The 22,642-nt window shown below is 39.7% G+C and overlaps 1 protein-coding gene across 2 annotated transcripts in view; it reads right to left on the bottom strand.

Annotated features, from left to right (window-relative positions):
* Window positions 1-2,010: 2,010 nt before the first annotated feature.
* Window positions 2,011-22,642, bottom strand: part of VPS39 (VPS39 subunit of HOPS complex) — a 62,176-nt gene continuing 41,544 nt past the window's right edge. Inside the window, exons 13-25 of one of the 2 annotated variants that reach the window (XM_031952151.1) lie at window positions 21,719-21,862; window positions 20,654-20,795; window positions 20,426-20,512; window positions 19,582-19,655; window positions 18,519-18,617; window positions 17,336-17,453; window positions 16,790-16,936; window positions 13,510-13,612; window positions 12,532-12,577; window positions 10,670-10,819; window positions 10,366-10,500; window positions 9,983-10,074; window positions 2,011-4,483 (exon numbers count right to left, since the gene is read on the bottom strand). In XM_031952151.1, the coding sequence (XP_031808011.1) occupies window positions 4,408-4,483; window positions 9,983-10,074; window positions 10,366-10,500; window positions 10,670-10,819; window positions 12,532-12,577; window positions 13,510-13,612; window positions 16,790-16,936; window positions 17,336-17,453; window positions 18,519-18,617; window positions 19,582-19,655; window positions 20,426-20,512; window positions 20,654-20,795; window positions 21,719-21,862 (1,413 nt within the window). In that variant the 3' untranslated portion in view covers window positions 2,011-4,407. The remainder of the gene's footprint in view (window positions 4,484-9,982; window positions 10,075-10,365; window positions 10,501-10,669; window positions 10,820-12,531; window positions 12,578-13,509; window positions 13,613-16,789; window positions 16,937-17,335; window positions 17,454-18,518; window positions 18,618-19,581; window positions 19,656-20,425; window positions 20,513-20,653; window positions 20,796-21,718; window positions 21,863-22,642) is intronic. The other variant, XM_003756035.4, reaches the window with a different exon arrangement.

A 22,642-nucleotide genomic window follows, 5' to 3' on the forward strand; every position in this document is an offset into this window, starting at 1 on the left:
AGAGATAGAACTATAATGCAAATAATAGCTGTGGAATTTCTGGAAGTTATTTGCACCCTGCCATAATTACATGAGAACCAAAACCATTTGTTTCCTTCCAATTATTTTCTGTAACCCTTTCCTTCCCCGCTTATTTTTATACAAGGAATTCTATCCAGGGAACATGAGAAAGAGGAGGCAGAAGGGACAGATCAGTGGAAGTGAGTGACATGTCATTGATGTAATAGGACTGTGTCCCCCTGATCTTTGGGGAGGGTGGACCACCGGCCTGGGAAATTCCTAAAAATGATTCCCACCTGAATCTCAACCCAGCCCCACCCTCTTACTTGGTTCCCCCAGAAAATTCCCACCTCCAATTGCTCTGGGAAACAATCACCACTCTTATTTGATTTGGAAATTACCCCTTAATCGCAACCTAGCCCCAAACCATATAACAGTGGTTCTCAAACTCTTTTTCTCAGTATCTTTACAATATTACCAACTATTGAGAATCTGTCCAAAGAGTTCTTGTTTAGAGGGGTTACATAATAGATATTTATCATATTAGAAAAAAAACTAATTTTGAATTTGTAGACGCTCTGAAAGGATTTCAGAGACCCTCCAGGATTCACTGCACCACACTTTGAGAACTGAGAAGGCTAAATAAAAATCAAGACTGTATCCCAAAGTTTACTATCTTCCTAATCAGGAAAGTGGCCCAATTGTTATGCCAAAGTTCCCTTTTAATGGGGTGACCAGTTCCTCCAATTGTCCTATTTCATAATTCTGCCTTAAGGTTATAACCATCCCCTCTTAATGGTTGAGATAAAGGTTTTATAGACATTCCTTAATGTCATTAGAATATCAGTAACCTCCCTCTATCCCCACCTAGATCCCTCCATTATGTCATTGTTCTTGTTATTCCATAAAAGGCTTGCTGTCCCGATACTAGAGGCTAGACTCTTTGAGATGATAGTCTCCTCTAGCCCTCGGATCAACTGGTCCCAGTATTACTCTCCATTTAATAAATTATTGAATTGGTCTCTAATCTCTGTCTTGCTCAGTTTCTTCGGCATTACACAATGAGAGAAAAAATTTCTCAGTGAAATAAGCCCATTTTGCCACAAATCTCGCTTTGCAGACTGGGACTGTGATTTCTTTCACAAAACCTGAGACACTGGCCTGGGGACCCCCATCGCTGTTAGGGTACCTTTACCCCTCAACAGCATAACTCATGAGACCTAAAGAAAACACATCTTAATGAAGTATTCTCCTTTCTCAAGGACAAAGTCTCCTGGAATCCTAGCCTCAGTAAAAGACCCTTTCCCCCACCCTCCAGGGGGAAACAGGATAAGCAGCTTCACTGGGCACCACTACTGATTAAACTCTCTATTGAGGTGAAAATTAGTCTACTGAGTTTTCATTCAGTTGAAAAATTCTCTATTCAAATAGAAGATTCTGGTCTAATTTCAATTGTCCCTAGCTCTAGGATCTGCCCTTAAACTAAGTACCATTAACAAACCTCTTCACAAAACCTCCAGATTGAATTAGGGGCTTTTGTTCACTAAGAGAATCTTTTTCTTAGTGAAACCAGAAATAAACTTTCCTATTCTTTGCCACAGATGGCTGGGGTGCGTGAATTCTTGTCCCGTGGACTCACACCCTTCCTGTCTCTCTTTTCCTCTTTCTCCAAGCTCAACTTCATTCCCCATCAATTTCTCTTCCTAATCCTGAATCACTCCACTAGATATCTAAGGGTAAGCTGGGGGAGGAGAGAGCCTACAAGCAACTGCATGAACTCTTAAGTTCTTCCAGCTCTAAATCCTATGATTTTATAAAATGGAGGCAAGACCTAAAGTTGGACCACCCATAGCAGCTCAAATACAAAAACTTGGCATTGTTCACACTTCACCGTGCCAAGGACCCCAACTTTTCTCTTAGCTCCAAAGAAATATATGAACAGCAAATATCATTTGTTTTTTATTTTTTAACCAAACTTCACAAAGGGGGGAAAAACAAACTAGAGATAGAAAGGTTCATTAAATTTTATTATTATTATTATTGAAGGGAACAAGAGATCATCACCAGCTCACCCCATCAAGCTGTGATTTCCCACACTTCACTTAGTAGTTGTGATAATTTCACATACAACTAAGATTAAATATGGCAAGCCAAACGTTGTACTGAATAGACTTCTGTCAAATGTAGCTGCTAGATAGGGCTATGGCCCAAAGAGGTAAAGGAAGAGGGATGGAGTTGACAAAGCAGCAGCTTGTTACATGTAGGACCACACATAATCTTTATTCTATTGCTTTGAACAAATCTGGCTCACAGTAAAAAAAAACCAGAGACAGAAGGTATTGGGCTAGTGCAGCATGAGTTATACCTCTAGGAAGGCTTCATCAGGAAATTTGAGGAAAAGCCCTTCATCCAACATAAAACTACCTTCTTGGTAACTGGGTCCTAGGACACTTCTGCACTGTTATGTGCATGTGGACAAACTGGTAACTGGTCCTGTCTCTTCCTAATTACTTGGTTCAGGGCTCTCCCAAGAGACTCCTCATTCTCACTGACCTATTCCCAAACAGCTCCAGACCACTCTCAAGTTAGCCAAAATATTATAGCTGAGTTGGAGTCTAATAACATATCTTCAGACAGCATACACAGATTCTTGTGGAGGACTGGGATCCCTTTAGTCCACTACTAGTCCCCCTCAGGAAGAGTTTATAAAACCCCACCACCTGAAAGTAATGCTAACAGCACAGGAGAAAAGATGCCAAATCGCCAAATGAAAATAATGTCAAGTCACTGTATCAGAAAAGGAAATGGAGTTGGCTACTATGGCCAATGAGGAGGAAGGAATCCACTACCCCATCATAGTCCTACTTCCAAGGACGCACTAAAGGTATCAAGGAGACAAAACTGAAGTGATCAAGTGTACAGCATTTCCATTAAGGTCACAATAAAGGATTTTTTGTCCTTCATGTCCTTGGACGTCTATTGGGACTGAAGAGATAGTAGGTCCTAATTTTTTTAAATGAGGAGTGCTGCAAATTCTACTCTATGGAACCACAAAAAATCCTATGGATATCAAGAGTACAACCTAGAGAGTGCTTTAGAGAACCTTGGGGAGGAAGAGAGGGAGAGGGGAGTAGGAAGAGAGAAAGGGAAGGATGTACTTTAAAAGCGCATTTGCTGATACTGCCTTTTTTCTTCCCTCCCTCCCTAAATATGATCACAAATGTACTTGAGATCTCTATACTATAGCTTTCAACTGGTTCATTTCTTTAAATATCTCAGAGACCCAAACACCAACAAAATTACAATCCAATTCACCTGCTCCCTCAAAACAAATCAGCAGACTGAGAATCAGGCTTATTCTGCACAGCATGCAATCAGGTACTAGCCAGTAGCAGGGAGGTGCCTGAAACAAGGTCTAGCATCATCTATAAATATTAAACTAATTTAAACTTTGCTACTGGTGAATGAGTTAGAAGTAGCCAACACTGCAGGGGTCTGTGAATATGATCTCACACCAAGAGTTCAGATGCTCATTCAGTCTTTATGATGTCACAACTCAGCAGTACCTACATTCTCCATTGGACAGAGGGTGGGTGTAGGATGCCTTTTCTAGGAAAGTAATGATGCCCTCCTGTTCTCCCCTTCTTGAAGGGAGGAGTGTTTGATTGTGCAATGCAAATAGGACATATTTACATTTTCCACCACATCCCCTAACACTTGCAGAGCTGATACAAAAATTCTGGAGAATTAACACCTTGCAAGTCAAACATAACACTTGCCAAATAGTAGTCATTCCTGACCTCAGGAATTATGGGAAAAACATGAGAAAAAAGTAATCAAATGCAAGTGAGAGAAAAATAAAGGGGAGAGAGAGAGAAATGTCTTGGGAGTGACCGAGAGAAAACAAACAAGCATCCTTAAATAGAAAGCTAGCTGTTCTGCCTACGAAAATGGTGCAGCTCTTTAGAATTTTCTCTTCTTATTGGACTTTCCAGTTATTCTGGCCTCCAAGTCTTTGTGAAGACATGCATTTACCTTTACAAAAAAGGTTCTTAATGGAAAAATTCCCCTTTAGTTACAAATGCTGAAAACAAGTTTTCTTAGTGCATAGCAATGCAAACACTAAAAGATGCATCTACCTCACATCCTAAGTATCAAAGAGATTCTGTGAAGTTGCCAGCAACTTAACCATATGAGTCATTTTTTTTCCTCTTAAAAAGCCAACATTGTAGGGGTTGTGAGTAGAGTTAGTCCAGAGATGCTGCTCCAGGCTGTAAAGTTCCAAGTAGTGTCCAAATGAGAAGACTCCTCCTGGAGGCATCTTCATTTCCTAAGGAGCTTCCATTCCTTCCACTCTTCTGGGAAATGTAGGAATCATAGTCCACCGACCTTATGTGTGGCTCCAATTCAGGTGTCAGTTGGGTTGACCTCTTTGGAACAGAAGTAGTGTACAACCACTCCATTAGGGTACCTGGCAAATGCGCTGTAGGGAAGAATTAAATGAGATTGAGGCTGGTCCCCAGAAAGGAAGCACCTCCTTTCCTAGGAAAAGCTTCCAGCCTTAAAGCCAGGTCAGAGGCAGCCCTGGTCAGCATATGGAAATCAAGCTGCCCCTGGACTATCTGGACAGGCAGAGCTGCCATCCATCTATCTCTGACCAGAACAAGAGCAGAAACTGTGTATGTTCACTTCTGCCTGGCAGGTATAGACCCAGAAAGAAATTGAGTGATCTCTTAGAAGAGGTTGGAAGTACAAGAGAGTCATAGATTTCCTCAGAGTTCTCTATGGTATCAAATATACTGTAGTTACCACGTGTATGTGTTGTGCCACACTTCTCTTTTATTGTCCTGACTCAGTTTCCCCAATTGTCCTGCCTCAGTTCCTAACTATTCTGCAACACCACCCCTCACTCCTAATCATGATGATCCAGATAAGGAGAAAGATCTATCTTAAACATCATCAGAATTTGGGTGCCTCTCCCCATTCTGTAATCCCAATTTATCAGACGTCCCCCATGTCTCCCCTGACTTACGTGAGAACAAAAATTTTTGATTATTTTTAAACTGGCAGGAAAGTTTTTTTTCCCTTAAAGCAGGTTTTCAAAGCCTGCTAGAGTAAAGGGCAATAAAACCTTATCTGATTGAAACTCAGGCAGGAGAGAACATTTGATTAGGAATTTTAGGATGACTATGAAATTGTGGGAAATAATTTTCCTATTGCCTTTGCATGATAGATTTGTTCTGAGTATTCTTTTGGGTAGTTTTAAAATTTGTGGGAAATAATTTTGCTGTTGTCTATGCAGGCTAGATTTGGTTATCTAATGGCTTGTTAAAGAGAAGTTCTGTTAACTTGCCTGAAAGGGATCACGTGCCTCTAATTAGGTAAAGTTTGTTATCTTCTAAAACACATTGAGTAATTTGTTATATTATAACATTATTAAGTTATGCTTTAAATCCAGCTCTGCTAGACATGTGGGTTTTATGGAATCATTTAGCTAGCCACTGTATCATGAATCTTAAGTTTTGAAGGCAATTTAGGAGAGACTAGAAGGAAAATCTGCATGTGGAAGAAGGTTGGGTGAGGTAGGAAGAAACAGGATCTTTGGTCTTCAAAGGTGAAGATTAACCGTCCCCCCGTTCCCCCCCAGCTCTCTGCTACTTTAGCAAAGGAGCATCTAGTTAGCCTGGGATGCAGTTTAGCTCACCTTCCCTCTCCCCTGCCTCTTTGGAGGTGGAGTGAGAGGAGGGGCAGCCACATGGACTCCATCCTCTTTCCCCCTTCCCCCCACTAAGTGTATTCCTGCCACTTTCTGCAAAGGCTTGGCTTTGGCAAATGGTTTCAAGAGATAGGCTGAATATTTAATTGACTGAATATTTGTTTCTTTTGATACATAATAGTTTCTTTGGTTAAGGAATATGGAAAATGTGATCCATACTTTGCTACGATTATTTCTAAAAATTTAATATTTTTAAGAACCTTTTGGATTTTTTTATGTGGTATTAAGATATTCTGTATAGGATATTCTATCTAAGTTTTAATTGAGTGTATTAGGTCAATCTGAGGTCATTTAAAAAGCCTCTGAAAATAAGTTTTTTTTCCTTTGTCCTTTTGAAAATGTTTCCGTTATGGACAATATACAATCTGGGATATTTGTCTATGTATTGGGTATTTTAAAAGCAAACTGGTTGGTATGTATAATGTTCACTTATGAAACTGTCTACTTAAATATGAACTTACTGAGACAAATTTCTTACTGTTATCAATATAAGGTTATGGTAAATATCTGTTTAGGATTTATCTGAAACTATGGTTAATGGGATTTGTTATTGGAAGTAAAATTTCTTGGGCTTATAGTTAATGTTTTTTTGGAAGTTTTAAAGCTCCATTGGGACAATTATCTGAAGTAAAACTGGGCTAAGGCTATGAGCTTAGGGATCAATTTTGATTGCTTATGTTATGTTATAGTTGTGTCCCTGCATTTTCTCCTCCTGTGACTGATTTCTATGATCAGAGCAATGGTCAATAGAAACTGTTAATGCAATTCAATTATGTCATACCTTGTTATTTCCAACCTGGTTATATGTAATCATTATATCCTAAATACTTGGGCAAATAAGTATTTAGCCTGATCATCTATCTGTTACTGGATATTGTGTTTATGATATTCAAGTGTTTTAAAAAAAATTTCCAACTAATGAGAGGACAATTAATAGTGGTCTGTGAGACCTAACTGCTGCCTTTTTTATGGAGACTATAGCTGACAGCCTTTTGCCTGTGAGACAAGCATCTCTTCACATAGGAAGCTGCTGGGCAATCTATTTTGGCCTCCCTATATCTTGTAGCAGTCCCAGTGGGCCCAGACTGTTCTAACCTTTATTTGTTAGATTTGTGGGGTTTTTTGGTTGTTGTTGTTGTTCTAGATTTTGGTCAAATTACAGTTTTTGACTTGCTTTTGGGACCTAGATCAGCTTTGATTGCCAGCATGCCTGACACACCACACGTATCCTCTGCATGGACTGAGAGTCTCTGCCCACGCTGAGCCTAAAACAGTTTTGAATGAGGCTTTGTCCCTTACCCCTGATGGAGTGATATGGGGAAGTGGGAAAGTGGTTGATGAATTATTGTTAAAATTTTAACTGTACTACTGTGTTTAGGATTTGGGATGGAACTATTGCTGTATGGTTTGAGGGATTTGGGGAAACCCTTCTGTACTAGTTTGTTACGTATAGGAATTTTGATTCACTCTTGGGATTTGTGTGGGATGGTTATTTAATAATTCCTTTCCCTGAAAAAAAAAAGGGGGGGGGGAGAGAAATAGGAAATTGGGGAAACTGGTGTATTTTTCTCAAAATACCTGAAAGAATGGGAATCTTATTCACTTTGTCTTAGGCACTTCTGCCCCACCCCCATCTCACTAGTTCAGATTGAATTGGAAATTCTTTAAACAGTCCTTTTTGTTTTTACTCCTTGCTTAAATTTACTGGACTATGATTTGCTGGTTATGCTTTAACCCTGGAACCCCTTATTCTCTTGGAATTGCCCTGGCAGACTCAGTTTTTGGGATTATTTTTATTAATAACCAGAAATCAGACATCTGTCTTGGGACCGGCAGTCTCTCTGATCTGTTTTTCCATTCCTGTAACCCCAGTTCCTTAATTAATATTTCAGCATTTTCAGCGGACCTTGCAGTTTGATATCAGGCCTCTAATAGTTTGGGACTGCCTGCCTTGATCTAACTGTGCATAATCCGCTCAGAAATCTGGTACCTAGTAGCAGCTCCTGTTCTTCTGAGCAGGGACAGGTGGAGCTACTCCAGGCCCACTTTTTCCCCACTTTGGAGTTCCTGACAGACGTGGGGTGCCCCTCTTAGTATAGACAGCAGGACTGTCTTGAGCACTGTTACTCCCTATATAAGCAGAGGCTGAGTTAAATGCACAAATGACCACAGACCTAACTCACAGTGAACTGTCCATCTCAAACTGGATTCTCTGCCTGAGATGCTCTGGAACTGCAGAGGACCTGACATGCTAGCAACAGGGAGCCTTTGTATTGCTGATTAACTCTGGGGTTAGCAAGGAGAGACTTGTCCTTGCCATAAGTCCTTGCATTTTTCTAGTTTTATTTTGGTTTATTTGCTTTACATGGGTTGGTCAAAATTATGGTGCTAAGACCTATCTAGAGGAAGGTAATTTCAATGATTTGAATATTCAGAAGAGAGAGTGTGGAATGTTGTGCCATAGTTCTCTTTTGTTCTGATTCAGTTTCCCTAATTGTCCTGCCTCAGTTTTTCTGAATTGTTCTGCAACACCATCCCTCCCTCCTAATCATGATGATCCAGATAAGGAGAAAGACCTTCAATCTTAGACATCATCAGAATGTTGGATGCCTTTGCCCATTCTGTAATCCCAGTTATCAGATGTCCTCCATTCCTCCCCTCACACCCAGTCAGAACCAGGTTGTTAGTCCCATGTTCCCACTCTCAGCACCCTGACTCCACTCCTACCTCTGTCTTCCCCCTATATCTGAGTCACATGTATATAGGTCATTGAGAACTTACATTGTTTGCTGGATTCTTGGAGACCATAGTCTCATTCAGCCCTGGGACCAAACCATGGATCCATTTGGTCCCAGTAAATCTCTCCCTTTCAAATAAAATATTAAAAACTCTCTAATCTCTATCTTGCCTCAGTTTCTCCAGCATTACATTTGTATCTCCTGTTAATCAACATGTGTTTGAGCAAGCAAAAGCCAAAAATAGGCCGGGGGAACATGTAAAACCATGCACTAAGGCTGACAGTGTCAGTTGAAAGCAACATCAGGACAAATTCTGGGCTTGTCCTGATAAAGAACCTGAAGGCACAGCTTTTGAGGAATCAGACTCTGAAGAGGTCCTAATCTTCTAGTCCAACTTCTACCCAAAGAAGCTATACAATATTTACTTTGCAGAATCATCTACACTGAAGACCTACAATAATGTTAGGCTCATTCTGTTAAGACAGCCCATTCTACTTGTGGGCAGAATCATTGCTAAGCTTTATACTGAATTGAAATTTGTATCTTTGGTACTTCCATCTACTAGTCCCCACAGGGCTAAGGGGAACAGTCTTTGCATCTCCAGGCTAAACAATCCCAGAATTCCTTCAATTGTTTCAGATAGGGCACAATTTTGACCACTCAAGACTCAATGCCCCAGATATGACCCGAGTGCTTTGGATATTATAATTGTATTAATATAGGCTAAAATCTCATAAAAGACATCAGGCCAGTCACCAGCTAGGTGTTTAATCTCTTTGAATTGCTTTGTACAAGCCTTTTACAAACAGTATAGATCTGCCTTTTCAAGAAATGAGCCTGGAAACAGCACACATTTACTCCATCTGCTAAAAAGGCCAGAGCCAAATCAAAAGTGAATTTTAACTGGCTTAAAGCAGTACAGTGTGGTGGTGGCAAATGTGCCCACCTTTCAAGAAAAAGATTGACACCTAAACATCAGTGTTCCTCAAATTGACCCAGCTTCTCCAATATTTTTTTAAGAAGCAGACTATTTTTTTCATTTTAGGTCCACATTATCTTCTTCCCTCTTCTATTTTCCCAAATTGAAAAAGCAAGAAAAACTAAAACCTGTTACAAACGTGTAATCAAGAAAAATAAATTCTTGCACTGGTCAAGTCTAAAAAGAAACTGGACTCAATCTGCCTCTACTTTGGACGATGAATGAAATATATAAGAAAATGTAGGAAGATTTTTTAAAATGCAATTCTTTTATTGCTTCATCCCTGATGAGTCACTTCAAAAATGAGTCTGGGCATGGGAGCACTTCAATATCCATTCCTGCTTGCTACTTTCCTGAACATGCCTCATGGAAGATCCTGTCTCATTGCTAGCCACTCAATCCTAGGTCTGAGTAAGGAGCAAGGTTGTTTGTTATTAGACAAGAACCTACAGAGGCTTAGGACAAGCCAGGCCTGTCTGAGGGACTCACCTATTCCCTATCTTCTTCTTACACACCATGCACAACTTCTCCTCTGTGATGATACACTTTACTTGCTGGTGGAAAATGCGTTCCTCCTGGACCTGAAGGGAGAATGACCAAAATCCAAAAGTATTTGAATCCCAGTTAATTTCCATGAGAAAGAAAGGTAGAGAAAGTACATTTACTGCATCCCTGCTACCTCCCTCTCCCCACCCCAATTTTCACCAATTTCTTGCAATAAAAGAGCTGGAAACTTTTAATAGCCATCTTTGAATGTGACCTGTATATAAAGCCCAAGGCTTTATATCTCCCATGTGAGTTCACAGAAAGAGATCAAGACAAAATTCAGGCAGAGAAATGAAAAAAAGTTCTAGTGTTCAGAATATCTGTACCCTTAAGAACTCTGCCTGAAGAAGATTTTTGAGGACTTGATTGAAACGTTTCTTTTGTGCATTTTCTTCCAGGACCTTTTCCAGAAAGATGCGTATCTCATTAATTTGAGTGTTTGCTGGAAGAAGATTGATGGCCTGAGGGCAAAGGAACACAAAGAGGGATAATGAGCTGAGAAGGATGCAGAAACCTTTTAAAATAGCTGAACTAATAATTCTTCAATTCAGCCCAAATGCTATATCTTCCTTCCCCTCAATTCAAAGAAGGTAAACCAAGCAGAGAGAGATTGAGAGAGAAGAGCCTGACCTTGGTAGTGTCTAGTTTGCTGTGATGTAATTCCAGAACCTGCAGAGCAGCCTGGAGATTAGCTTGGGGCTCCAGCAGCTCCATCTTGATTGGTCCCAAGCAGTGAACACTTGGTGGGGACAGATACATTCGAAGCAGGGAAAGATATACCTGTTTCAAATAAATCCAGTCAAAATATACTTAATTAGTAGCAATACTGGTAACCCTTAGAGAATCCCAGAATACTAACTAAATCGGAGAGATAGTGAAGAGTTTGGTATAAAGAAGGAAGTCTAGAGGCAGCAGCTGTCATTGAGCACTCCGGATCATAGAGTGGGGAAGGACCTTAGAAGCCATGGAATCCAACTACCTCACCTTAGTGATCAGAAAACTAAGACACAAGGGAGTTTAAGGGATTCTCTTGCCCAAGGTCACATAGCCAATGTCTTAAAAGTCATTAATTTTTTTTTTCTTTAAAATGTATATGACAATGACTAATATGGAATGATTTACATAACTGCATATGTATAACCTATAACTGATTGCTTACTATTTCAGAGAAGGGGACAGGGAAGAGGAGATCAGTTTTGGAACTCAAAACTTTAAAATGAAATGTTTTTTAAAAATGTATATGAAATTAATTTAGCAATAAAAATAATTTTTAAAACCCTTAAATTTGCTTCCTTCCCTATGAGAAAAGGATAGAAAAAATAAGCATAACTCAGAAGAGGTTTTTCCTTTCCTCTCTGAAAGCTGAGATTCTATCTATGCTAAGGTTTTGATAGATGACAGGAGGCTCCAGAGGTGATTCAGTCTAATATTCTGGTACCAGTTGTAAAGCTGGATTCTAAAAAAATCATTGTATCAAAATGAAAAGCTAAAAAGAGCAACTGCCTGAGCATTAGGAGACCCAAGGCTCTCTTTCTGATGCAGTAACTTGATGAACTTTGCCGCATGCCATTTAACCTGTCTGGCTCTCCTTTCCTTATCAATGAAATAAAAAGGTTAGACTATATTCTCAGCTGTAAAATTCTATGATCCCAATTCTAAAAATAGCACATACCTGTTGTGCCAGTTTCCTTTTATTGTCCTGCCTTGGTTTCCCTAATTGTTCTGCCTCAATCCCCTTAGTTGCAAACCCTCTCTCTGGTTCATTGGGACTGATATAACTGAGGGCTAGTTACACTAAGGTTATAAATTGTAAATATTTATTTCTCAAGATAAGGAGGAGTTCAGACTTCTTGGCTCCTAACTCCTCCTAAGTCATCAAGAATTTATGGTCCTACCCCCCAACCTGTCAGAACTGGATTGATGGTCCCTGCCTGGAGAGTCCCACTCACCAGAGTTTGGACTCCACCCCCTGCCTTTGTTTAGCTAACTGAGCTAAGAGCTATAAATATGTCATTGAGAATTCAAATTCGGATGCTGGATACTTTGAGACAAGAGTTTGATCCAATCAATTAAGCTCTTCAAAAAATAAAATATTAAAACTCTCTAATCTCTATCTTGCCTCAGTTTCTCCAGCATTGTACACCTAAATGTAAAACGTCAAAGGAAGTGGGATAAATCAATCAACAAACATTTATTAAGTACCTACTATGTACTAAATACTGGGCTAATTTAGGATATCAAAAAGGATGATAACAGAGAAGAGACTCACTTTTAACCATTCCTGGTTATATTTGATCCACTTAGAAATCAAACACAGGTATCTCAAATCAAATAGCACTAACACACTGACCCACTACATTTTAACAATTCATTCCAGTCAGAGTAATCTACAACAAACTTGAAAAACGCTAGGTAGGTTGTGAGCAGTCAGAAAAAGATGTGAGACTACATTCAAAAACTACAAGATAGCTGGGATCAGAGTCACAACTTACATCTTTGTTGCCATCTTTGTTTCGGTCATAGTGTTTATGGCAGTACCTGGAAGTGAAATGTGGTAAAATCAGGAATGGAACAAGACCAAAGTTTCATGGATAAAGGAAATTTCCATTCACATAATAGTTTTATGATTTGTTAGATAAATTATTAGAATTGGGTGCCTTAATTGTTAATGCTGTAAAGTTACCCATGCATATATCCTGTAAATAAAAGGCTATTAAATAAAAAATAAATAAATAAATAAATTCTAAAAATAGAATTGGGTGCCTTTATGGCAGACAATTTTCCCTCTATTGGGTAATCATTGTAGTGTTCTTAATTTTCTCTGGACTAAACAGGATGAATACAGAGAGGTTTGGAAAAACTTACATGAACTGATGCTAAATAAAATGAGCAGAACCAGGAGATCATTGCATACTTCAACAACAATACTATATGAGGATCAATTCTGATGGAAGTGGCTCTCTTTGGCAATGAGAGGATCCAAATCGGTTCCAATTGATCAGTGATGAACAGAACCAGCTACACCCAGCGAAAGAATACTGGGAAATGAGTGTGGACCACAACATAGTATTTGCACTCTTTCTGTTGTTGTTTGCTTGCATTTTTGTTTTTCTTCCCAAGTTATTTTTACCTTCTTTCTAAATTCGATTTTTCTTGTGCAACAAGAGAACTATATAAATATATACACATATATTGTATTTAACATATACTTTAACATGTTTACCTGCCTGCCATCTAGGGGAGGAGGTGGAGGGAAGGAGGGGAAAAGCTGGAACAGAAGTTTTTGCAAGGGTCAATGTTGAAAAATTATCCATGCTTTGTCAATAAAAAGCTATAATTAAAAAAAAAAAGTTTCTCTGGGCTAGGATGCTTCCAGATATCCTTTTGGTCTTTTGTGATTTTGAACATAACATACACCTAAATCTAGATATTCATAAAAAAGTAACATTAGGATTAGAGAGACCACTTACTCTTCAGCCATCCTTGTATCCTTCAGAATGTGGACATAAATGAAGAGGGCTTGTTCGTGTTTACCCATTCGCCCCAAAAGGAGAGCTCTTTCCTCTAGGAGACCTATAAGAAATTTTTATTTGAAATTAACAACTACTGCAAGTCAGCTTGAAGAAACTAAATTGCAAGAGAAATTTCATATATGGCTTGGGACTAGAATAAGAAAAGAAATATTCCTATCTTTGTGTTGCCCCCAAAAGAGTTAATAATGGCAAACACCAAAATATGCTTCTGGGCTACCATGAACAATCCATAGGATTGGCCTATATCCTAGGAAAAACAATTCACAACTTTTTCCAGGAAGTCATATCCATCAACTGAGCTAGTGAGTTAGAAAAGAATAAGCTTGGTCACAAACGCGTGTAATGAAACAAATTTAAACTTAGCTAGGGATGAATGTGTGAGCATACACCCAGGGAAGGAAGGGAACACTGAGACACAATGTTGTGGTTACTCTACAGGGAAGAATTTGGAGCATAGATTCCCCAAACAAATGGATTGTAAGTTTTTTTCATCAAACAGTGAGTTTCTTTACAACTCAATTCCACAAGCACTATTTCTATCAGTTGTGACTGATTCTTCATGATCCCATTTGAAATTTTCTTGACAAAGAGACTAGAAGGGTTGGCCATTTCCTTCTCCAGCTCATATGATTTTTATGATGAGGAAACTGAGGCAAACAGGGTGAAATGACTTACCCAGAGTCACACAGCTAGTAAGTGTCTGAAGTCATATTTGAACCCAGATCTTCCTGACTCCAGGCCCAACATTCTATCCACTACATCACTTAGTTGCTCATTAAGCAGGGTAGTGCAAGGATAATTTGACAATATTGACCCTTGCATGGCCTTGTGTTTCATTTTTTCCCCTCTTTTTCCCCAATCCTTCTCCCAGATGTTATACATGTTAAAAATATATGTTAAATCCAATATGTGTAAACATATTTATACAATTTTCTTGCTGCACAAAAAAAAAAAAATAATCAGATCAAAAAAGAAAGTAAATGAGAAAGAAAACAAAATGCAAGCCAACAAGAACAAAAAAATATCTGTCCTTTAGACAGTTCAATGTGGAACAAGGTTTGGAGGAGTACAGAAGGGAAGCAGGAAATGCAAGGTGGAGGCTATTATATGAATCTAGGTGAGAGGGGATAAGGGCCTGAATTAAGGTGATGACCGCATACATTAGGAAAAAAATGGAGATGGATACAGCAGATTTTGTAGAGGCACAACTGACAAGACTTGGAAACTGAATTAACATTTGGGGGTGACAAAGAAAAAAGAACAGACAATAATTCCAAGGCTGTAAACCTCTGGCTGAAATAAACTGGTAGTGTTCATCCAAACTTCAAGAAAATTAAGAACAGGAAGAGGTTTGGGGAGGAAAAAGCATATTTTAGACTAGTTAAGTATGAGATACCTATTGAACACTGAAGTAGAAGTATCTTGCCAGGGAAGATCCCAGGACCATGATAGAGTATGTCAGAAAATTCCAAGCTCTCCAGATTCCCACCTTCCCCCGAAATAACACAAAACTGTACCTCAGGATGAACACAGATTGATGAAAAACAAGTAAAAGATAGGGCAGGACAGAGGTACTTCTGAGACAATCAGAGAAGATCCAAAGAAAGACCCCATGATGGAGGGTTGGTGGGTGTGAAGTGTAAATAGTCTTGGGCTAGCTCTACTGAAACAGCAAGAGGGGAGCCGGGGAGCCCTGGTGGTAGCTGGGTTTGGAGTTAGCCACAGCTCCAATGACAGGAACTTTCACCTCCCAGACAGAGGGAAATAATCACGTGTCTGAGTCCAGGAAGACCAAAGGAACCTCAGCTGATAAAGACCGCCAGGCCCAGCTATGCTGCTGAGATGTCATCATGGTCAAGAAGGAACTAGCCCGCCCCCAGGGAACACAGAAGCAGCCAGGCAGGGAAGCTGCTGGCTTCTGGCACTTAGGAGGGAGGGGAATTCTTGTTTTGGAGTTCCAGGACAGAAGGGAAAACTGAAGTGAAGCCAGACAGCACCATCTTCTCTTCCTTCACCCCAGGACTAAAGAGAATTGCAACTAAGAAATTCTTATTTAAAAAGAAAATGAGTAGGTAAAAGGAAAAAAAAAACCCAACTATGGACAATTACTATAGTAATGGAAAGACCAGAGTTTTTCTTCAGAGGAAGATATTGAAGTTAAAAAAACAAACAAACAAAAAAAAACTCTACTATGGCAAAGAGTAATGTTAAATGGTTACCTAGCGAAAAAGAATTTCATAGAACATCTCAAAAAAGACTCTAAAAATCAAATAAGAGAGATTAAAGGAAAACTTAAAAAAAATTTTTTTTTTTTTAAAGAACAACAATCCCAGAAAAAAAAAAAAAAAGATTATGAAAAGGTCAACCAACTAGAAATGGAGTTGGGAAGGCAGAAAATGACTCTTTGATAATTAGAATTGGGCAAGGGGAAGTCAGTGAGATTATAAGAGACCAAGAAATATTTTTATAAAGAATAAAAAAATAGAAGAGAGAATATGATACATCTCATAAGATAAACGATATAGAGAAGAGATCAAGAGGAGAAACATAAAAACATAAGAATAACTGGACTACCTGAAAGCCATGACCAAGAAAAGAATCTTGATATGACACAAGAAAATTGTTTTGAAGTTAAAGAACAAGAGGGAAAAGTAGAATTATAAAATATCCACCAATCACCACCTAAAAGAGATCCTACAAGGAAAACATACAGGAATATTATCACTAAATTTAAGGATGGGGGATACATCTGGGAGTATTTGTAGGCATCAGGAAAAAAACCAGTGGATAAAGAGAAACTGAAGATCAGAAAGAAAGAAGCCATCACAACAGAGAAAGACAACTCCCATAGGAAACAGAAGGGAATGGGACTTCATGTTAAAAAGGAGAGACAAGGTGATACAGTAGGAAAAATACTAGTTAAAAGAGCTAGGTATGAATACATATTTTTAAAGTAATGAATGAATTAGATGAACTACTACTTAATTACTCGATGTGCAATTTTAAGGAAATTCCAGTTTTTCAGCACCTCACTCTCAGCCATAATGCAGGGTTAACAATACTGACTACACAAGAAAAGTTTCCTCAGAGAATTGTTATGAGGATCCACATGAAACAGAAATGAAGGGGCTCAATAAGCCCTGAGGCCCTATACAAATGTAAATCTGTGCCTTCCAGAAAACTGCATTAGTATGTGGCCTCCAGTTAGACAACTTACCATCAAAAGGGAAGTCGCAGATGAGCTGGCTTGGGTCATAGCAGCTGGAGATCTCCAAGAACATTAGAAGCTTCTGCCGGTATTCTCCCAGCTCCCCCTCCTCGTTACCAGCAGGAACTGGAGTCTTATCTAGGGGAAAATGAGGCTCTATGCAAGAGGTGATCCACAAGGGGCAACATCACAATCAGAGGAATAAAAAGAATGTCACATTCAGATAGAAATACTTAAAAAGTAGTCTATATGTACCATGGAAAGACAAGGTAAATCTAGGTGAAAAGCCTGATTGGGTTCTTCCCAAGGCTACAGGCATCTACAGGTATCTATAGCCCCCGGGAGGGGCTCTCAGAGAGAGTAATTTATCAGAACAACCTGCAATTCCCAAATCTGAGTCTTCTGGGCTTGGTTAACTTGGGCATATATATATATACCTCTAAGAATTTTCTGCCCATACAAAGATTTGTTTTTACATAGCACCACTGCATGCCCCACATTGGCTAGTTCTATGCTCACTCTATGGGACAATCAGATTTTTAAGGGTATCTGTACCTGTAGGGAAAGAGCTGAGGTATTCCTTCATCAGTCCTTGGACCTTCTCACAGTACAGCCGGATAAGGCAGTTGTGGAACTCAGAACCTGTCTCTTCCCAGGTATGGATAATGTGTTCCTAGGATGAAAAACAAATTTGGCCTTTATCTTCTATTTCAGTCATGTCTGATTCTTGAGGACCCCCTTTGGGATTTTCTTGGAAAAGATATTGGAATAGTTTGTCATTTCCCTCTTCAGCTTATTTTTACAGATGAAAAAACCAAGGAGAACAGGATTAAATTATTTCCCTAGGATCACACAACTAGTAAATGTCTGAGGCTGGATTTGAATTCAGAAGATGAATCTTCCTGATTCCAAGTCTGGCATTCTACCCGCTGTGCCCCCTAGCTTCTTCTCTACAGATAATTTAACTTGGACAACCCTGCAAATTCTTATACCTTGTAAAGCTTAATCAATCTACAAATCCATTAAGTAGCAGTTTTTGAGTGTCAAAAATGATTTTCCTGATAAGCAGTCTTTTAAAATTCAAACTCAAGAATTCACTTGCTTAATCCCAACAATCCCATCTTGACAAAGGTGTTTTAGGTATTTAAAATCCATTTGGTTCTCCAGTGATCATTACTGAAATCAGGCTGGACCAACATAGGTCAAAATTTCCATTCACTCTTTCACTAATCAGGGCTTGCCACAAATGTATGAAGTTTCATAAACATTGTCAAAGCATCTACTCTGAGCACCAAATGTAGTTTGCCAAAGTGTTTCTTTCAAAGGATGTTGAAGCAAACTTTTCATTTTACAATTCTACCCATTCTTTTTTTTTTAATTTAATTTTATTTTATTTTCACAAAGATCTACTTTCTCTCCCCCTTTCCCTTCCAATAAATTCACTCAACTACTGATAAAGCAAGGAAAAGAAAGCCCTTGTTATAAACATACAAGTTTATAACTTGATTGCTTGACTGTGAATCAAGCAGACAAATTCCCTTACTGGCTGGCCATGTCCAAAAATAAGATACCTTAGTCTTCACTTTGAGTCTATCACTTTTCTATCAAGAAGTGTTTACTCATTCTTAAGGGCACAGATGTCTTTTTCACATGTCCCATGTCCTAAACATAATCCAGGATGGTTCTGTAGTGAACTAAGACTAGATAAATAAATAGGCTACAAAAAAGAGCATCTTACCAAATAGGGAATAGCCAAGCCCTTAAAGTTTTCTATTAAGAAGTTCAGCACACGGTCTCGTGGTAGAGCCTCCACTTCGGGGAGATCTTCAGTAAATATCTGTCAGAGCAAAATAGGTTTCTATCATCAGAGCCACTGATGGACACCCCAACCTGAGCTCAGGAAGATACAAACATATAGGCAGGTGGAAGAATCACAGAATGTAAGATGGAGGAAAGTCTGTCTGCCAGATTAAAAATCATCAACCTCAAACCCTCATTTTACAATGGAAAAAACTGAGACCCAAAGAGTTACCCAATGTCACACAGCTGGTATAACGGAACCAAAAGATGAATCCCAAATCTTGACTCCCAGTCATTCCTGATGATCTTCTTCCACCATACTAGATGTGCTGTTGTCCTTAACTGCTCTATATAAGGACTTAAACCTCCTGGGAACACTAAGTGGAATCCCAAGAGAATAATCTCTCACTGGAATATAGGAATTTTAAATTAACTCCACCATTATGCAGATCAGCTTCCTGATTCCACATGGGGGATAGTAAAAGGCTTCAACGTATACAGATCAGATAAGCATAATTAAAAACTGTAACCTAATTTACATAAAATTTTAGCCAAACAGTAAAAAATAAACAGCTGACACCCATTTTTCTCAGTTCATAGCACAAGGATTTCCCACAATACAAACAAGCAAAGAACACAGCTTTCTGCCACAGATAACTCCTTGTTAAAGTTTTGTGAAGGAGGGCCACAAACTTTTCCCTTCTCCCAATATTCAGAAAACCATCATCCTTTTAATAACTTCCATGTCAATCAATCAACCAAGCAATCTAAGCATTTACTAAATACTGATTATGTATCAAGCACTATGCTTTGTATTGGGGGTGAAGGGACAAAAAAACAGTCCCTGCCTCAAGAAGCTTACATTCTCTTGCTAGTATACATATAAGTACTCACAAAATACAAAACATAATCAAGCATGGATGACAGCAACAGCTCTGTAACAAGGACAGAATATAACAATCACAGTAGAGATAAAATAAGATGGAATTAAGGAGACGTACTTTTAGCCCATCTTCTGGGAAGTCCCTCAGCACCCAGATAGAATAGGAAAACACCAAATGCAAGTTCTCTGTGCCTAGAATAAGAAACACAAAAAGCAGGGGCAGCATTTCAGAAATGCCTGGAAAGACTTACATGAACTGATGCTAAGTATAGTGAACAGAAACAAGAGAATATTGTACACCGGATTATGTGATGACCAACTATGAATGATTTAACTCTTCTCAGCAATACAGTGATCCAAGACAATTCCAATAGACTTGGGATGAAAAATGCCATCCACATCCAGAGGGAGAACTATGGAGAATGAATGTAGATCAAAGCATACTATTTTCACTTTTTAAAATTTGCTTTTTCTTTCTCATGTTTTCTTCCCTTTTGTTCTGATTTTTCTTTCACAACATGACTAATGAAAATATGTTTAAAATGATTGTACATGTGTAACATTTATCAAATCTTGCTGTCTTGGAAGGGGGGAGGTAAAAGGGAGAGAGAAAAAATTTGGAACTCAAAATCTTAAAAACAAAACAAAACAAAACAAAAAAAAACCATTATAAACTACCTTTACATGTAATTGGGGGGAAAAAAAAGTGGGAGTACCACAGCACAGACTATGATCTAAAAGCTAAAAAGAAAGTAACTCTAATACCAGACCCCTGGTGCACCAGCTCCAAATTCTACAAAGCAGACATCAGCACCAGCTTGCCAGGGACCACAAGTTAAGCGCTTTCAGAGGAGAGAAACAAGACTGCCAAGAGTCAGAGATTGGTTACTATGAGGTATCTTTAGAGAAGACAACCCTTTAGTTCCTCTCCCAAATACTGGTACCCCAAAGGGGATGCTTACCCAGATGCTGAAGATATTGCACTGTTCTCTCATGGCCTTTCAGAGGGGAGTTGGCTTTCTTAGACTGGTCCACCAGCACCTGCAAAGCTTAATAGAAACCCCCAAAATGCCGTCACAAGCCAGTCTCATTCCTCCTCAGAGAATAAGCTTCTTATTACCCATACCCATCTAACCCCCAGTGGCCCAAGAGGCACGGGCAGGCAAACACTGAGAATATCTTGGCATCACCTTTCTCATGAAGCCCCTTCTTCTCATAGAGGATGATCAGTTCACTGTACTTATGAGCCTTCTTCAACACATGTTCACTTTCTTCAATGTGGCAATGATTGTTCTCCAGACGCAGCAAAGGAGCCACCAAGGCCACATTTGTCTGCAGAAGGAACACAATTTAGAATCAGACTTTCTCCGAGGCACTCCCTCCCTGCTGCCTAGGCCCATGCAGGATTGGGCCTGTACTTGAAGTACTACACAAACCAAAGAAAGCCCTATGACACCGCCAGAAGGACAAAGGCCTAATGTTGTCTTTTCAAGGGAAGCAAGCTCATGCAGCTAAAGCAGCAAGATGCCCCAAGGAACAGAGGAGGTAGCATGTGCCAGGCAACTCACTGCTACCACCTCTCCTCTGACCATAATGTAATTAAAAGGCAGGATCCTACACCCATGAGCCCAGAGAATGCCAGTGGACTTCATCCTCAGGCCACAGCCTTGCTTGCAGCCTGGCCTCCAAAACCCACTGAAGGGAAAATGGACCCACCATTCTTGCCACAACCAACACTGATCACTGCACAACTGCCACTGACCAGCAGGTCAGTGCTCCAGGAACAGCAAATTTTCCAAATCACTGGATCTATTTCCATCGTAGCTCCCAAAGCCATCATTTAAGGGGATGATCACTACAGAGAAGGGGTCAGTCATTCCCACTAACTGTGCTCCCATGAAGCCACAAGTCAGCATTTCTGAGGCAACAAGGCACCCCAAAGAAAAGACAGTGTTTTTCAAACAGTAAGCATTTAATAAATGTTTTTTCTCCTGTAGTTTGAACTTTCAGAGGAAAAAATGTGTTCATGAGCTTTTCTCTCTTGCCTACCTAAACAAGACTTTGCTAGAGCTGAAAAAGAATAAGTCTTCTTTAGGTCCACAGCAGAAAGCTTATCTTATCCACTAAACTCCTGGATCATCAGAAGCATGACAAACATCAGGACAATTGTTCCAATTCTCTGCCCAGGATGTTTTTGCCTCATTAGCACCAAGAGCCAGACAGCTTCTCTGCCAGTTCAAGGAGCTGCCACTCACCTGGAGGTAGCACTTGAGCAGGGTGGTGTCTATGATCTGCAGAAGCTTTTTTTTGGACTTGATTGTGGGGGTACCTTCCATTAGGGGGGAGGTGCTCGACTGATGGTCAGAGTCATTGAGCTTCTTCACCAGCTGGTTTCTTTTCTAAAAAGGCAATAAAGGAGGCATAGAAAACCAGAATTCCCCCAATCCTGCTCCTTGGCCAGCAAAGGAACACACCCCTGAAGCCTTCTCCAGACCTACATGGCCACCTACAGAGATTATGTGAGTAGGATTTGGGGAAACTTGTGGCATTTTCTCACCAGTTAAAAAAACTGCTTTGCTGCCACCCAAGTCTATTCTCTCAACACTATGGAGCTCACAATCCCAAAGTAATCCAAACCATCAGTAATCCAAAGGGCATAGAGGGAACAAGGTGACAAGGCACATGACCAATGATGACATGCATAAGGAGTAGCAAGAATGCACCACAAAGGACTTGTAGGACTGAGGGGCAGCTAGAAAGCCCATAGAGAGTGGGAAAAAGAGGGGTGTAGACTGGATTGGTGACCTTATGGATGTAGGCAGTGTCAGCAAGAATACTTCTCTCAGCCAAGACAGACCATCATCTTCTCTAAAACTCAGAGTGAACAACACACAAAGGTACAGATTCTGCCATCTAGAAGACCAACAGGGCCCAAGCTAGTAATTTCTTCCAGAGGCAACTTGGTACAACCCATTTACATCACATTGGAGCTAGGGAGATCCCACTGGATCCAACCATATTCCACTGGAGCTGAGGAGATGACGATGCATGTGTCTTATTTCCCTAAATAAGACATGTTTTCATGCCAAGTTGAAGATTTGTTCACATCTTAGAAAGTTGCCTGGCATCTTGGGGGAAAAGTGGGAGGACACGAAGTGACATGGCTGAGGTCATACAGC

This window comes from Sarcophilus harrisii, chromosome 2, assembly GCF_902635505.1.
Source record: "Sarcophilus harrisii chromosome 2, mSarHar1.11, whole genome shotgun sequence".
NCBI classification, from domain to species: Eukaryota; Metazoa; Chordata; class Mammalia; order Dasyuromorphia; family Dasyuridae; genus Sarcophilus; species Sarcophilus harrisii.